Here is an 18,038-nt window from a genome sequence, read left to right as displayed (position 1 = left end):
CTTCCCTAGATATCACCTTTAAATGAGAAAAAAATACATTACATGACCAACAGTATGTGGACACCTGATCGTCGAACATCTCATTCCAAAATCATAACCCTCTTTTGTTCCATCCAGTAACTAGCTAACGCCAGACACATATGAAAAGGGGACACATGTACAGTGCCTTCAGAAAGTATTCATACCCCTGGACTTATTCCACATTTTGTTGTTGCAGACTGAATTTGTCACACCCATCTACACACAATAGCCCATAATGACAAAGTAAAAAACTGATTTGGGGATTTTTTGGTGCAAATTAATTTTTGTACACCCCTGAGTAAATACATGTTAGAATCACCTTTGACAACGATTACACCTGTGAGTCTAAGATCTTTGCGCACCTGGATTGTACAATATTTGCACATTATTCTGTTTTAAACTCTTCAAGCTCTGTCAAGTTGGTTGTTGATCATTGCTTGACAGCCATTTTCAAGTCTTGCTATAGATTTTTAAGTCAAAACTGTAAATAAGGCCACTCGGGAGCATTCAACGTCATCTTGTAAGCAGCTCCAGTGTATATTTGGCCTTGTGTTTTAGGTTATTGTCCTGCTGAAAGGTGAATTTGTCTCCCAGTGTCTAATGGAAAGCAGATTGAACCAGGTTTTCCTCTAGGATTTTGTCTGTGCTTAGCTCTATTCTGTTTCTTTTTATCCTAAAATAACTCTCTAGTCTTTGCTGATTACAAGCATGCCCCTATTATGATGCAGCCACCACCATGTTTGAACATTTTAAGAATGGGTACTCAGTGATGTGGATTGCCCCAAACATAATGCTTTGTATTCAGGACAAAAAGTAAATTTCTTTGCCACATTTTGGAGTAACTACAATCTTGTTTGTTTCCCATCACAGCTATTAAACTCGGTTTTAAAATCACGATTGGCCTCATGGTGAAATCCCTGAGTGGTTTCCTTCCTCTCCGGCAACTGAGTTAGGAAGGATGCCTGTATCTTTGTAGTGACTGGGTGTATTGATACAACATTCAAAGTGTAATTAATAACTTCACCATGCTCAAATGGATATTCAATGTCTGCTTTTTTTACCCTTCTACCAGCTTCTTTGCGAGGCATTGGAAAACCTCCCTGGTCTTTGTGGTTGAATCTATGCTTGAAATTCACTACTCGACAGAGACCTTATAGATAAATGTATGTGTGGGGTACAGAGATTGGGTAATCATATTTTTTTTTATATTAACCACTATTATTGCACACAGAGTGAGTGCATACATCTTATTACTCAGTGATTTTATTTGTCCCCCCAAGTTTACTGAGCATAAAAAATAAAATAAAAATGTATTTTTGGGTGGGGGCGACAACAAACTTTAAAACACCAGCAAATCAGCTCTGTGATTTTAAAAAGTGTTCCCACGCATAATAGAGATACAGTTTATGTAAACGTATACAATTGTAAGCAAGGTTTGAAATTATTATGTTTTAGTCAAATATTATAACCGTTTGGGCTTCTTGAGTTCAATTTGCAGCCTACAAATTATTTGTAATTATGTTCCAACCCCTGACCATCCGCTCTAGAAAATATCTGCCCGCGGCTGAATCAATTCTGAAAAAATATATAAAACGCAACGTGTAAAGTGTTGGTCCCATGTTTCAATAGCTGAAAGATGAGATCCCAGAATGTTTCCATACACACAAAAAGCTTATTTCTCTCAAATGATGTGCACAAATTTGTTTACATCCCTGTTAGTGAGCATTTCTCCTTTGCCAAGATAATCCATCCACCTGACAGGTGTGGCATATCAAGAAGCTGATTAAACAGCATGATCATTACACAGGTGCACCAGGTACTGGGGACAATAAAAGGCAACTCTAAAATGTGCAGTTTTGTCACACAACACAATGCCACAGATGTCTTAAGTTTTGAGGGAGCGTGCAATTGACATGCTGACTGCAGGAATGTCCACCAGAACTGTTGGCAGATAATTTAAGGTTAATTTCTCTACCGTAAGCCGCCTCAAACATTGTTTTAGAGAATTTGGCAGTACGTCCGACCGTGTTCAGAACCGCAGACCACGTGTAACCACTCCAGCCTGGGACCTCCACATCCGGCTTCTTCACCTGCTGGATTGTCTGAGACCAGCCACCCAGACAGCTGATGCAACTGAGGAGTATTTCTGTCTGTAATAAAGCCCTTTTGTGTGGAAAAACCCATTCTGACTGGCTGGGCCTAGCTCCCCAGTGGGTGGGCCTGGCTCCCAAGTGGGTGGGTCTATGCCTAACCCATGGCTGCGCCCCTTCCCTGTCATGTGGAATCCATACATTTGGGCCTAATTCCTTTATTTCAATTGACTGATTTTATTATACGAATTGTAACGCAGTAAAATCGTTGAAATTGTCGCATGTTGTGTTTATATTTTTGTTCAGTGTAGTTGATGATCCCTGCTGTACAGACACTGGGAGACAAATTCACCTTTCAGCAAGACAATAATCTACAACTCAAGGCCAAATATACAGTTGCTTACCAAGAGGACATTGAATGTTCCCGAGTGGCCTAGTTCCAGTTTTTACTTATATCGACTTGAAAATCTTTGGCAAGACTTGAAAATGGCTGTCTAGAAATGATGAACAACCAACTTGACAGAGCTTGAAGAATAATGAGGAAATAAATTTGCAAGAATTTATAAAAGCATGTTTTCATTATGCGGTATTGTGTGTAGACAAAAAAATATGTTTAATTCATAAAAAAATAATAATAATCAGGCTGTAACACAACAAAATGAGGAAAAAGTCCAGGGGTGTGAATACTTTCTGAAGACACTGTACTAGGCCATCCAATTACGACAAGTCAAGCAGACTGTACGTGAGGGATAACACCAGCGCGTGTGTGTGATTAAGTATGTTTGTGTGTGTGTGTGTGTGTGTGTGTGTGTGTGTGTGTGTGTGTGTGTGTGTGTGTGTGTGTGTGTGTGTGTGTGTGTGTGTGTGTGTGTGAAATCAGACTGCTCACTTTACAAGGTTAGCAGTCTCCAGTTAGCACAGAAGGTGTTGTATCCCTCTCCCTAACCGGTGTAATGAAACAAAGAGTCCAGGAGAGATAAGAGTTCCACGGTGACTCAACCTCTTCTAAATCACCTCTGTCACACTGCTCAGCTGACCAATGGCCAAGGGAGTGACCAATGCAGCAAGCCTCTGAGAAGTCGCAGGAAATGAGTTCATAGATCTTTGGATGCTTTCCCCGAGACTTTTTGGAAATTACTGTATAGAGTAGTAAACAAATTTGTCATAGTAATCTTCCCCTCTGATGCTGGATGGTAATTAGAAATAGCAGGAGGGAGGTTGAACTCATTGGACTGCAGATGGCAGGAGGGAGGTTGAACTCATTGGACTGCAGATGGCAGGAGGGAGGTTGAACTCATTGGACTGCAGATGGCAGGAGGGAGGTTGAACTCATTGGACTGCAGGACAGTGGAGTATGTATCTACTAGGATGGTAGTTTAAAAGGCCCTGTCCTCGTGTCCACCTTATCATCCTGTCACAGTTACATGTACACTCCCGAGGGTTTAGGGATGTCATTTCACTAATTACACCGGTGCACGGAACGAGTGCTAGACAGTGCACTTCCCGAGCCACCAATGTACCCTTTATGAAAGTGTGCATTTCTGAATAAGTCCATTAGTCTTACAGGAAAATTCCACCAAATTGGTATTTGTTTCATTAGTCCATTATTGATATAGTCCCAAAATGTTTTGCATGTCAGCAATCAAGTTATATGTAACTTTCAAAATACAAAAATACAGCCGGTATGACGCAAAACGCATCCTTACATGACGCAAAAAGCATCCTGACGTGACGCAAAACGCATCCTGACGTGACGCAAAACACATAATACCGGCTGTATTTCTGCTGTAGTAGGACTAGTGATACACACTCACAGGTAACTGGTAAAGAGTCCTAGTAGTCCTTACCTTTGTCCAGGGACCTCTCCAGTGACGGTTTGGGCGAGGCTATCTTCCTGACCAGGGTGAGGTGGACCGTCTGGCCTGTCTGCTTCATCACCTCCAGAACCTCCTGGTTAGTGAAGCCCTGCAGGCTCACCCTGTCCAGCTGGCACAATGAAACAGGCCAAAATTACTTCTCACCCTTGTCCCCGTAAACTCTTGACTTGGGGTTTATGACATTTTTCTATTTTAAGCAGGTAAGACAGTGAGAACACATTTTCAATAGAAACCTGACCTGACAATGAAGAACCAGTATGGTTGTGTTCTAGTGTGGTGTATGGTTGTGTTCTAGTGTGGTGTATGGTTTGTGTTATAGTGTGGTGTATGGTTTGTGTTATAGTGTGGTGTATGGTTTGTGTTATAGTGTGGTGTATGGTTGTGTTATAGTGTGGTGTATGGACGTGTTATAGTGTGGTGTATGGACGTGTTATAGTGTGGTGTATGGACGTGTTATAGTGTGGTGTATGGACGTGTTATAGTGTGGTGTATGGACGTGTTATAGTGTGGTGTATGGACGTGTTATAGTGTGGTGTATGGACGTGTTATAGTGTGGTGTATGGACGTGTTATAGTGTGGTGTATGGACGTGTTATAGTGTGGTGTATGGACGTGTTATAGTGTGGTGTATGGACGTGTTATAGTGTGGTGTATGGACGTGTTATAGTGTGGTGTATGGACGTGTTATAGTGTGGTGTATGGACGTGTTATAGTGTGGTGTATGGACGTGTTATAGTGTGGTGTATGGACGTGTTATAGTGTGGTGTATGGACGTGTTATAGTGTGGTGTATGGTTGTGGTTGTGTTATAGTGTGTTGTATGGTTGTGTTATAGTGCGGTGTATGGTTGTGTTATAGTGCGGTGTATGGTTGTGTTATAGTGCGGTGTATGGTTGTGTTATAGTGCGGTGTATGGTTGTGTTATAGTGTGGTGTATGGTTGTGTTATAGTGCGGTGTATGGTTGTGTTATAGTGCGGTGTATGGTTGTGTTATAGTGCGTTGTATGGTTGTGTTATAGTGTGGTGTATGGTTGTGTTATAGTGTGGTGTATGGTTGTGTTATAGTGTGGTGTATGGTTGTGTTATATGGTTGTGTTATAGTGTGGTGTATGGTTGTGTTATAGTGTGTTGTATGGTTGTGTTATAGTGTGGTGTATGGTTGTGTTATAGTGTGGTGTACTCTCTCGCAGTCTCTCGCGCGCTCTCTCTCTCTCTTGCACTCACTCACTCTCTCTCTCGCACTCACTCTCTCTCTCTCGCACTCACTCTCTCTCTCTCGCACTCACTCTCTCTCTCTCGCACTCACTCTCTCTCTCTCGCACTCACTCTCTCTCTCTCGCACTCACTCTCTCTCTCTCTCGCACTCACTCTCTCTCTCTCGCACTCACTCTCTCTCTCTCGCACTCACTCTCTCTCTCTCGCACTCACTCTCTCTCTCTCGCACTCACTCTCTCGCACGCAGTCACTCTCTCTCTCTCTCGCACGCAGTCACTCACTCTCTCTCACTCGCACTCTCACGCACTCTCTCTCACTCGCACTCTCACGCACTCTCTCTCACTCGCACACACACCTTGGGGTTAATGAGGGTTGCGCTCATTAAAAGCTGATTAATGGTCTCACCTCTATGATCCTGTCATAGATCCGGATGTTTCCGCTCTGCTCAGCGGCACTCCCAGGAACCACGTTCTTCACAAACACCCCGACCGCGTCTAGGAGAGAGAGAAGGGGGGTGGAGAAAGTGAGACAGACGGAAGGTAAGAATGAGAGAGCAGAGAGAGAGACCAAGGAGAGGGGAATAGAGAGACAAGATACCATCAAAACAATACATCTCAAACAGTGTCAACAATACTGGATCGGAATACAAATCGGGGCTAGAGGACTAGGATTAGGGGCCTGGGTTAAGGGTAAGAGGCTAGGGGACTAGGATTAGGGGCCCGGGTTAAGGGTCAGAGAGGTAGGATTAGGAACCTGGGTTCAGGGTAAGAGGCTAGAGGACTAGGATTAGGGGCCTGGGTTAAGGGTCAGAGAGGTAGGATTAGGGACCTGGGTTCAGGGTAAGGGGCTAGGGGCTAGGGGACTAGAATTAGGGGCCTGGGTTAGGGACCTGGGTTAAGGGTAAGGGGCTAGGGAGCCAGGAGTTGACATGGTATTGGGCATCGGCCTACCGTCGCAGGTTAAGGAGTTGAATCCGATGATGGTGATCCCCAGGCTCTGGCCCTCCTTCTTCCTCAGAGGCACTTCATGGATCTCATAACCCTCCAGGTTGGGCTGGAAAACCATAGAGATATGCTGTACATGTACTGACGTTCTAATGTCACGGACATATTCACCACAATATGTAGGGCAGTAGAGGGGCAGGGGTCACAGGAGAAGGTGTGTGCATGTCTAGGTTTGTGTGTGTGTGTGTGTGTGTGTGTGTGCGTTCCATCCTCCTGTCTCACTCACCGTCCTGCTGACCCTGCTCTGGGGTTCGAATTCAGCGGGTAAGGCAGAGACGGGGCTGGCGGCGGGCGGGGGAGGGGGCGGCGGGGAGGTGGAGTGCTGTCCCGAGGGGTCACGGGCGATGAGCATGCGTACGTGGCTCCCGCAGCCCTGCAGCACCTTGACCACCTGGTCGCTGGCCAGGCCACCTGTGGGGGTCTCACCAATACGCAGGATGTGGTCACCTGTACGCAGGCGCCCATCCTATAGGGGGGGAGAGAGGTGGGGGGAAAGAAAGAAAGAAAGAAAGAAAGAAAGAAAGAAGACAATGTTAACATTTGTACAAACTGGAAATATGAATAATACACAATGCATTATAGTTAAGTTCAGGGTCTAGCAAAAACAGCAACCTACATGTATTTCACCATTTCTTACAGAATGGTATTATTTGCCAGTGGTGTAAAGTACTTAAGTAAAAATGCGTTAAAGTAAGTCGTTTTTTGGGGTATCTGTACTTTACTATTTATATTTTTGAAAACTTTTACTTCACTACATTCCTAAACAAAATAATGTACTTTTTACTCCTTACATTTTCTCTGGCATACAAAAGTACTAGTTACATTTTGAATGCTTAGCAGGACAGGAAAATGGTCCAATTCACACACATCAGGAGAACATCCCTGGTCATCCCTACTGCCTTTGATCTGGCAGACTCACTAAACACAAATGCTTCGTTTGTAAATGATGTCTGAGTGTTGGAGTGTGCCCCAAGCTATCCGTAATTAGACTTTTACTCAAGTAGTATTTTACTGGGTGACTTTTACTTTTACTTGAGTAAAAGTAAAGATACCTTAATAGAAAATTACTCAAGTATGACAATTGGGTACTTTTTCCACCACTGTTGGTTGCTAGTACATGAAATAACTACCCCAAAAATCTGCTCATATTCAACATTTCGCTTAGTTCGACCATTTGATCATTTCAGCCAATGTGGTCCAACGCATTTTACATCCCACTTGAACAGGCTAGTCCCACCCTGGTCTGGGCCTGGCCCTGCGGTACTAAGCTAGGAAATGTATTCAACGACTCGCAGGTCAAGCAGAATAAACTCAGCGAGGGAAAAAGAGGAAAAAGTAAAAAGAGAGGGGAGAACAGCATCCTTTGTGGAAAGAGGGATGAAAAGTGTTTGATGCATAACCGTGGTGCAGGATATCTCCCCAACTTCTCTCCCTGGGTCTGTGCATGGGACAACGGGGGCACATTGAAGCCAGCCCTGGCCATTAAACATTGAAATGGGAAACGCCAGGGTCTAACAAAGCCCCAATTTTGACAGCTTTTTTGGAGCATAAGATCCAGTGATGTGTGAAATGCTGCACTGTGCCTTTTGAACAAGCAGGGTTTTGTTGCCCAGCCTGGGCTCTCTTGGACATTCAGAGAGAAAGAGAGAGAGAGAGAAAGAGAGAGAGACAGAGGGAGAGAGAGAGAGAGAAAGGGAGGGTGTGGTAGACAGAGAGAGAGAGAGAGTGAAAAGGAAAGGAGGGAGGGGTAGAGAGCGAGAGAGAGAAAGAAAAAGAGAGGAGTGGTGCAAAGCGGTTTCAGAAACAAGGGACAAGGTTTTTTAAATCCAGATCACTCTTGGATAACACTTTCTTATAAAAGGTTATAACCGACAAACAGTTTTTTTTTACAAATCAAATGACATGTTCCCATGTTAACTCGCTGAATAACTGAATACATCCCAAGCTCACAAAATGAAGGACAAAAGCAAAGCGTTGAGTGGGAAAAGAAAAGAAAGGGTCTGTTTGGAAATGAGCATCGGCTGTGTCAGGGACTTTGTGCATCTGTGAATAAACCTTTCGCGAACATCTCTGTAATTGCGAACAGAAAAGGGGTCCTTCGAGCCGGACGCAGGCCTAGCGTGCTCTGTGTAGCCAGGATGTAATCCCCTTACAAGGTGATCATTTTTTTCCCTCCGGCTCAATGGCTATTATAATGTAACTAAGCCCTTTGTGGGACACGCTCAGCATTAATTCAGCTAAACTGGTGGTTACTATTCATAGGGGATGACCGGTCTGTTACCAAAGGATCAGAAGGAAGAGCGAGAAGGAAGCCCTGAGTATGTAATGGTTTAGTAGGCCTACTGCGGAGGACTGTTTGAGCAGAGGAACACAGTATTAGCCATGGCAAAATGCATAGAATTGCAGAAAATGTGCTTTAAAACTGCAAAATAGTCTCAGTTCCATGATAAACTATAGATAATTGCTGGAAATGAACTTCAAAATTGCTAAATTGTCTCTCAGATAAAAATAAATAAATATATATTGCAGAAAATGTGCTTTACAACAGCAACATTTTCTCTACGCCACCAAGATACCTTTCTAGGTAATAGACTATGTTAGAGTTTACACTTCCTCTTCCAATGAACTGTGGTAGACAGTTTCATATTGAAACAGGACTCTGGTTCCAAATCTATTCATTTTAAAATGTTGATTACTTCTACTTGCCATTATCATTCACCTGATAAGAAGTGATCATTTTTTGCTGACATACGATGGGGGTCCCTGTGTCGCCAGTTTGCCGGAGTATGGGTCCCTGGTCAAGAAAAGTTTGAAAATCCCTGTCTTATTGGACCAGTTCAGATTAGACCGTTTTCTTCTATTTAGTGCCTAATGAACACAACCCAGGTACCAGTCTTAGCAGACTGCTTTGTCTGTTAGCTTTGATTGTTTAGAGTGTATGTAATGTCCAGTATTGTACCTTGTCAGCCACACTGTTTGGAACCAGAGTCCTCACCACCACCCCAGTGGCCTTGCCTCCAACAATCCCAAATCCCAGGCCCGAGCCGTCGTTCAGCAGCTCGATCTCCTCCATGTGGCCCCACTGCTCCTGGACGCTCCATAGAGGAAGAGAAGGAGATAAAGAGAAGACAGCGTGAATGATTCGTGGATATAACCCAATATATAGCCTAAACTGGGCAGGGATCGGTGGATATACAGTGGGGGGAAAAAGTATTTGATCCCCTGCTGATTTTGTATGTTTGCCCACTGATAAAGAAAGGATCAGTCTATAATTTTAATGGTAGGTTTATTTGAACAGTGAGAGACAGATTAACAACAAAAATATCCAGAAAAACGCATGTCAAAAATGTTATAAATTGATTTGCATTTTAATGAGGGAAATAAGTATTTGACCCCCTCTCAATCAGAAAGATTTCTGTCTCCCTGGTGTCTTTTATACAGGTAACGAGCTGAGATTAGGAGCACACTCTTAAAGGGAGTGCTCCTAACCGCAGCTTGTTACCTGTAAAAAAGACACCTGTCCACAGAAGTAATCAATCAGATTCCAAACTCTCCACCATGGCCAAGACCAAAGAGCTCTCCAAGGATGTCAGGGATAAGATTGTAGACCTACACAAGGCTGGAATGGGCTACAAGACCATCGCCAAGCAGCTTGGTGAGAAGGTGACAACATTTGGTGCGATTATTCGCAAATGGAAGAAACACAAAAGAACTGTCAATATCCCTCGGCCTGGGGCTCCATGCAAGATCTCACCTCATGGGGTTGCAATGATCATGAGAACGGTGAGGAATCAGCCCAGAACTACACGGGAGGACCTTGTCAATGATCTCAAGGCAGCTGGGACCATAGTCACCAAGAAAACAATTGGTAACACACTATGCCGTGAAGGACTGAAATCCTGCAGCGCCCGCAAAGTCCCCCTGCTCAAGAATACATATACATGCCCGTCTGAAGTTTGCCAATGAACATCTGAATGATTCAGAGGACAACTGGTGAAAGTGTTGTTGTCAGATGAGACCAAAATGGAGCTCTTTGGCATCAACTCAACTCGCCGTGTTTGGAGGAGGAGGAATGCTGCCTATGACCCCAAGAACACCATCTCCACCGGCAAACATGGAGGTGGAAACATTATGCTTTGGGGGTGTTTTTCTGCTAAGGGGACAGGACAACTTCACCGCATCAAAGGGACGATGGACGGGGCCATGTACCGTCAAATCTTGGGTGAGAACTTCCTTCCCTCAGCCAGGGCATTGAAAATGGGTCGTGGATGGGTATTCCAGCATGACAATGACCCAAAACACATGGCCAAGGCAACAAAGGAGTGGCTCAAGAAGAAGCACATTAAGGTCCTGGAGTGGCCTAGCCAGTCTCCAAACCTTAATCCCATAGAAAATCTGTGGAGGGAGCTGAACGTTCGAGTTGCCAAACGTCAGCCTCGAAACCTTAAATGACTTGGAGAAGATCTGCAAAGAGGAGTGGGACAAAATCCCTCCTGAGATGTGTGCAAACCTGGTGGCCAACTACAAGAAACGTCTGACCTCTGTGATTGCCAACAAGGGTTTTGCCACCAAGTACTAAGTCATGTTTTACCATTAAAATTATAGACTAATCAATTCTTTGTAAGTGGGCAAACGTACAAAATCAGTAGGGGGTCAAATACTTTTTTCCCCCAATGTAACGCAAGATATAGCCTAAGCAGGGCCGTGATTGGTGGATATAACCCAAGATATAGCCTAAGGGGGGCTGTGATTGGTACAATAAAGAAGCAGTGATTAAAGGCTACTGGTCCAGTTTAAGGATAAAACACAGATGTAAGTATTACAGCTTTTTTTCAGGTAAAAATATCAGGTAATCCTGATTAAATCGAGGGGAAATCACATCTCCAATGACAATGCATACATTTGTGCATACATGTAGGATGGTACAGCAGGTAAATTGACTAGAAGCAGCTCTGAACATTTAGTCTGGCCCCAGCCAGAGTCGAGCCTTATTATTTATCAGTGTGTACGTGATCTGCGATATTAACTTAACCATGGTGTCTAACTGCGCATGGCTGTGGAGCATTATCAGACCAACTTTTAATGGTTTTCACTAAACGTTTGAAATACAAACGAGCAGCAGAGGCTGATTAATGTCCAGGTCAGGGAATCCCTTGTGTCCTGTTGTCTAGCCCCCGTTACTACCTCCTTGATCACACACACACACACACACACACACACACTCCCCCCAGCCTAATCACAACGACGTCTCCTCCTAGGCTCTTTATTAACCAACCAGCAGGCTGCAATCACAGCAGCTCTTTTTCTTATTGCACAGCGTTATCTGATAGTTAACTTCCTGTGCAGTTTGCTCTCTATCTAATGAAACCTTACTGTGGTTTCTTACGTACTGCAGCCTCTGGGGAGACAAAGCTTTTCTACCCCTCCTGCTCACTGCTTATCCCGTCTACAGAAAAGACTAAGAGCCATTGCCCCAGATAAGAAGTGGCTCTTCACAGTCAGTAGGGCTGGTTTTCGTCTATAGCTTTCAGTGTTGCCTGTTTCCTTACAAGTGGAGATGTAAGCAGGCTTGGTTAAGTTCAATAAGCAATTTTGTGAAACAACAGATTCCATCAAACTTGTTTGACAATTTGGACGGTCTGTGTGAAGATGTCTTACTCTGAAAATAAGACACGTTCTTGATTTTTTCCAACTTATGGGTGATTCACAATATATACTGTATATCAACAACAACAAAAAAGTTCTCTAAAAAAGGCTTTGTTCACAATTAATGGTCAACACACCGCATTTCAAACAGTCAGGAATAACCTAATGAATTTAGGGCTTGTAAAATGATACCAAGGCTAAATATAAGCCTTCCACAACCATAACACCCACTAATAACTGTATTAAATTTACCATAATAGTTTAACCTGCTGTTTTGAAATAATTCCTGATCTGGCTTTCAAGTCTATGTCTATGAAAATGTATTTTTAGACACAAATTTAACCAGAACCATGCACATTCACTAATAATGATCAACTTCTGGTAGCAGGCATTATAGAAAATTAACACAGGTCTCATCAACAATCTCTCAAGTACAAGCCCATGTGCTACTTAGGAGCCAGCTAATCTCTGTATTTAAGGTCTAGACAACTTGGATCTATATGTTTTCTAACAAGGTAGAACTTATGAACACACCCTCCTGTCTGTCTCCAACTGTTTGAACAACAGCCTGTTTACATGTTGAAATCAAGTGGCCTACCTGGATAAGACGCTTATTTTTCAGAATGAGAATGAGTTGCCAATTCCTTATTATTATTATTGTTGTTATATGTGTCAAACTGCTTTGCTTTATCTTGGCCAGGTCGCAGTTGTAAATGAGAACTTGTTCTCAACTTGCCTACCTGGTTAAATAAAGGTGAAATAAAAAATAAAAAAATATATATAAATGAGTATTTTTACAGTCATTGCACATTTATAAACACAGCTTAGACAGCTAGCACAGCAGGAGACTAAAATGCAGCTAGCAGTACTTGGTACCGCAATGCCATGGGCGACAAACACATTTTTCACAATCATGGTAATTGATCCTGCCGTTTTAGTAGGGTTTGCTCTGTTCTAAATTTTAGGAGTTGATACTTAAAAAGCTTATCGTTGGAGGGGGAAGAGATCGATTCTGTTGGAACCAAACTTCAAATGCAAAGAGCGAGATGAAATTGCTTGTTGTCAGAGAGGAAGACGTGATCTTTCGTCTTTGTTGTTGTGAGTGGGAGGGGCTTGGTGTCTGTGTGTGTGGGAAGGTACACAGTGCACACAGCACAGAAGGAGGAGGGGCTTGGTGTCTGTGTGAGTGGGAAGGTACACAGTGCACACAGCAAAGAAGGAGGAGGGGCTTGGTGTCTGTGTGAGTGGGAAGGTACACAGTGCACACAGCACAGAAGGAGGAGGGGCTTGGTGTCTGTGTGAGTGGGAAGGTACACAGTGCACACAGCACAGAAGGAGGAGGGGCTTGGTGTCTGTGTGAGTGGGAAGGTACACAGTGCACACAGCAAAGAAGGAGGAGGGGCTTGGTGTCTGTGTGAGTGGGAAGGTACACAGTGCACACAGCACAGAAGGAGGAGGGGCTTGGTGTCTGTGTGAGTGGGAAGGTACACAGTGCACACAGCACAGAAGGAGGAGGGGCTTGGTGTCTGTGTGAGTGGGAAGGTACACAGTGCACACAGCACAGAAGGAGGAGGGGCTTGGTGTCTGTGTGAGTGGGAAGGTACACAGTGCACACAGCACAGAAGGGGGAGGAGACGAGGACAAAAAGACAAACGCTCATAAAAAATAAACACATTTTGATTCTTGCGATATAGAAATTTGTAACATTGCAGTAAATCATACATTTGAATTAATTGAATTTATTCTATATAAAAATCTCCCAGCCCTACTAAAAACTCAACAAACTCAACATCCAGCAAGTAGATGTCTACTTGCTGGTTTTACAGTATTCAAAAAGACATTCTGTGGCTTAGGCTAATTCATTTTTTAACTTGTTCTCAACTTGCCTACCTGGTTAAATAAAGGTGAAATTAAAAAAATAAAAATAAAAATGTAGCACCGAAATATGGTATGTTTATATACTACTGTGTTAACATGACAATGGAACAGAGTCTGAATTATCATAAAACAGAATTATGATTGTCAGGACATTAAATATTCACTAGACATCATGAAATTGAATTAAACACACTTCATTAAAGGAATGAAATACAAAATATATTACAGATATTCTCAACCACACATACAAAACATTATCCTGATTACAAGGTTTGTCCTAAAATTGCATGTCCTTCCATATTGACAGTTCTGCCCCATGAGAACGTTACAGAATTATTAGACAAACAGAGAGTCTGGGTTAATGACAGTTTTAATGAGAAAGCCATAATGAGAACGTGGATTCCAGGCACTCTGTTTCAGGAAGAAAATAAAAAAACTGTTCTACTGTGAGCCTGTGACAACATGGCTTCTAGATCATTCATCTCTGGAGTAGGAGTGCTGAGCTAGGATCAGATCACCCTTGTTGATATAATACGATTTATCATGACTTAAAAAAACTAATCCTAGATCAGAACTCCTACTCTGACACTGTGAATAAGGCCTCTCATTTCAGTGTAGAAAGGGATAACGTCAGACTTGTTTCAAGGAACTTAGGGTTCAAGATAACGGCAACAACCTCTAGAAGCCATGTTCGGTGAGAATGACGAGTACGAGGTCAGGTGGGTGTATGAGAGCGAGCAATGCACCAGAGCAACAGACTGTACAATCTGCCATTTCAGGCATGGAAGGGAACGAATCCCTGAAGCCAACCTAACTCAATATTTTCTCAGCTTTTCACAATTAGAGAGCCGGTTTGGATGGGCAGGGGAGCTTGTTTAAAGGGGAGAGTAGGGATTAGGAACATTTGTTTTTAAGGGGAAGAATCAGTTAATGGGTATCGGGGTTGAGAGGGGCTCATCGTGCGGAGTTCAGGTTGCCTGTGGAGTTCCTCAAGAGGAAAGAGGAGATCATTTGTCAGTGTGACAGGGTCCTGTACAGACGGAAAACAATGACAGAATAAACACGTAATAAACAGGATCGCGGCAGAGCGATTTGACATCTGATATACAGTACCAGTCAAAAGGTTTGACACACCTACTCATTCAAGGGTTTTTCTTTATTTTTACATTGTAGAATGATAGTGAACACATCAACACTATGAAATACCACATATAACATATATAACATATAATATATATGTTAAGTTTTGAGGGAGCGTGCAATTGGCATGCTGACTGCAGGAATGTCCACCAGAGCTGTTCCCAGAGAATTTAATGTTAATTTCTCTACAATAAGCCGCCTCAAATGTTGTTTTAGAGAATTTGGCAGTAAGTTCAACCGGCCTCACAACCGCAGATCACATGTATGGCGTCATGTGGATAAGAGGTTTGCTGAAGTGAACGTTGTGAACAGAGTGCCCCATGGTGGCGGTGGGGTTATGGTATGGACAGGCATAAGCTACGGACAATGAACACAATTGCATTTTATCGATGGCAATTTGAATGCACAGAGATACCGTGATGAGTTCCTGAGGCCCATTGTCGTGCCATTCATCCGCCGCCACCACCTCATGTTTCAGCATGATAATGCACAGCCTCATGTCGCAAGGATCTGTACACAATCTCTGGAAGCTGAAAATGTCCCAGTTCGTCCATGGCCTGCATACTCACCAGACATGTCACCCATAGAGCATGTTTGGGATGCTCTGGATCGACGTGTACAACAGCGTTTTCCATTTTCTACCAATATCCAGTAACTTCGCACAGCCATTGAAGAGGAGTGGGACAACATTCCACAGGCCACTATCAACAGCCTGATCAACTCTATGCAAAGGAGATGTTTTGAGCTGCATTAGGAAAATGGTGGTCACACCAGGTACTGACTGGTTTTCTGATCCACGCCCGTATCTTGTTTTAAAGGTATCTGTGACCAACAGATGCTTATCTGTATTCCCAGTCATGTGAAATTCATAGATTTGGGCCTAATGAATTTATTATAATAGCCTGATTTCCTCATAAACTGTAAATCGGTCAAATCTTTGAAAATTAAGCATGTTGCATTTATATTTTTGTTCAGTATATGTAATTTATATTGGCTTTTCAGGAGTTGGTTATTCCCACATTTTAAGTATTTATTGTCAGGTTTTTCTGACAAATCAGAACGGAGAGAGCTAATAGAGGGAGTGGTGCCAAGCTGACACTTAAACATTTTAATAAAGAGACTCAGCGCCGGCATCTGGGTTTTTGTAGAAGCTTGGCTCGGGTGACAGATAGTTAGGCCGGGGAAAACGGCAATAAAAATCAAATCCAGACATCAGTCTTTTTTTTAAGCCAGCGTTCCATTAAACAACCTCAAGAGAAACAGCACATGAATAAAACACAAGGCAAAAGCAAGGCCCAGGCTTGATACAATGCAGGATATGGCCTTGATCCAAACAGGATTAAAAACAACAGGAGTAGTGAAATAGCCCACGATAATGACCCAGAAATAGGCACTACATTATCATAATGGTTGGAACTAGGCAGCCTAACTCGTCTGTGTCGTATCCTTTGCATTAAACTAAGATTTGGGCGTCTGGCAATCGTTTCTCATATTTTTTCCCCCGATAATTTTTTTTCAGGAAAGATTTCAGAAGGCTTTTCTTTGGGGTTATTTAATTAAACTTGTGGCGGGTGGAGCTGGTTCTGTTTGTTGTCGCAGCTTCAGGTTAATCATGTCGATCACCCCAGTGTTGATCTATCCCAGTCTCGTTTTCACCCGCTCACGTTTATTTTCCGTCCGTAGGAAAACAGAGGGGTCAGCCAGTCTGTGTTGCTTTTCCTTCTACTCCTCCCTTTACTTGTCAGTTCTGATGTAAATTACCACCCATTTTAGCCTATTGAGTTGAATGGTAATTATGCTTTGTTAATAACCACTGCTCTTTGCTTAAGTATGGGTCACCCTACACCGAATAACCATAATACGATTAAACCTCATTTAATTGTTTGAATGAAAAAATGGATCCACTAAAAACTGAGCTTGTTATAGTCGTAGAGTTTCAAGATTAACATTGCTGAAAAGTGTTAGGTTAAGTATTGCATTTTGTCAGATTGTAGGCCCAATGATTGCAATAGCTGAGGTGCATAAAGATGGCAACTCCCATGCACTTACCACAAATTCCTTGTTTTGCTAAATTTGCTGGATTGTACATTGCTCTCCGTTACTCTTTTTTGGTATGGTCATTAGCAGAGTATACATGAACCCAACTTTAGTTTCAAGACGCCAGCAAGTTAAAAAAAACAAAAAAGTAGATTGTGTTAATATATTGGCACATTGAACCATATCGCTCACCGTAGTTTTAAAAACAAAGGCAAATCTGTGATCTAGGTCTACATTTTTTCCCATTACGTGTTCTAACGCTCTATGCTTTCATCTCCTTGACTTCCATGTCATGTCTACATTGATTAAAGCAGTTTACAGAAACTTTACTTTACTGACTTTATTGTCCCCATGGGGAAATTTTGTTGCAGTGTCATGTACACGTTTAAAGTGGCATTTAAATACAAAACAAATTGACAATACAACTTTCATAACAGTTACATACCAATAAAAAGAGACAAGCCTGCTGATCTTACTGGGTGCATAGGAACATTAGCCTGCTGATCTTACTGGGTGGATAGGAACATTAGCCTGCTGATCTTACTGGGTGGATAGGAACATTAGCCTGCTGATCTTACTGGGTGGATAGGAACATTAGCCTGCTGATCTTACTGGGTGGATAGGAACATTAGCCTGCTGATCTTACTGGGTGGATAGGAACATTAGCCTGCTGATCTTACTGGGTGGATAGGAACATTAGCCTGCTGATCTTACTGGGTGCATAGGAACATTAGCCTGCTGATCTTACTGGGTGCATAGGAACATTAGCCTGCTGATCTTACTGGGTGGATAGGAACATTAGCCTGCTGATCTTACTGGGTGGATAGGAACATTAGCCTGCTGGCCTTACTGGGTGGATAGGAACATTAGCCTGCTGATCTTACTGGGTGGATAGGAACATTAGCCTGCTGGCCTTACTGGGTGGATAGGAACATTAGCCTTCTGGCCTTACTGGGTGGATAGGAACATTAGCCTGCTGATCTTACTGGGTGGATAGGAACATTAGCCTGCTGGCCTTACTGGGTGGATAGGAACATTAGCCTGCTGGCCTTACTGGGTGGATAGGAACATTAGCCTGCTGATCTTACTGGGTGGATAGGAACATTAGCCTGCTGATCTTACTGGGTGGATA

General features: G+C 43.0%; 1 protein-coding gene across 3 annotated transcripts in view; it reads right to left on the bottom strand.

Annotated features, from left to right (window-relative positions):
• The window catches only part of LOC106574041 (inaD-like protein), a 123,054-nt gene that overhangs the window by 90,047 nt on the left and 14,969 nt on the right, over positions 1–18,038 (bottom strand). For all 3 annotated transcript variants that reach the window (XM_014149556.3, XM_014149560.3, XM_014149559.3), the window contains exons 7-11: positions 9,165–9,293; positions 6,432–6,671; positions 6,152–6,254; positions 5,607–5,695; positions 3,959–4,097 (exon numbers count right to left, since the gene is read on the bottom strand). In XM_014149556.3, coding sequence (XP_014005031.3) covers positions 3,959–4,097; positions 5,607–5,695; positions 6,152–6,254; positions 6,432–6,671; positions 9,165–9,293 — 700 coding nt within the window. The remainder of the gene's footprint in view (positions 1–3,958; positions 4,098–5,606; positions 5,696–6,151; positions 6,255–6,431; positions 6,672–9,164; positions 9,294–18,038) is intronic.

This window comes from Salmo salar, chromosome 16, assembly GCF_965601325.2.
Source record: "Salmo salar chromosome 16, fSalSal1, whole genome shotgun sequence".
Classification (NCBI taxonomy): domain Eukaryota; kingdom Metazoa; phylum Chordata; class Actinopteri; order Salmoniformes; family Salmonidae; genus Salmo; species Salmo salar.
This window is presented reverse-complemented; position numbering and strand designations above follow the sequence as displayed.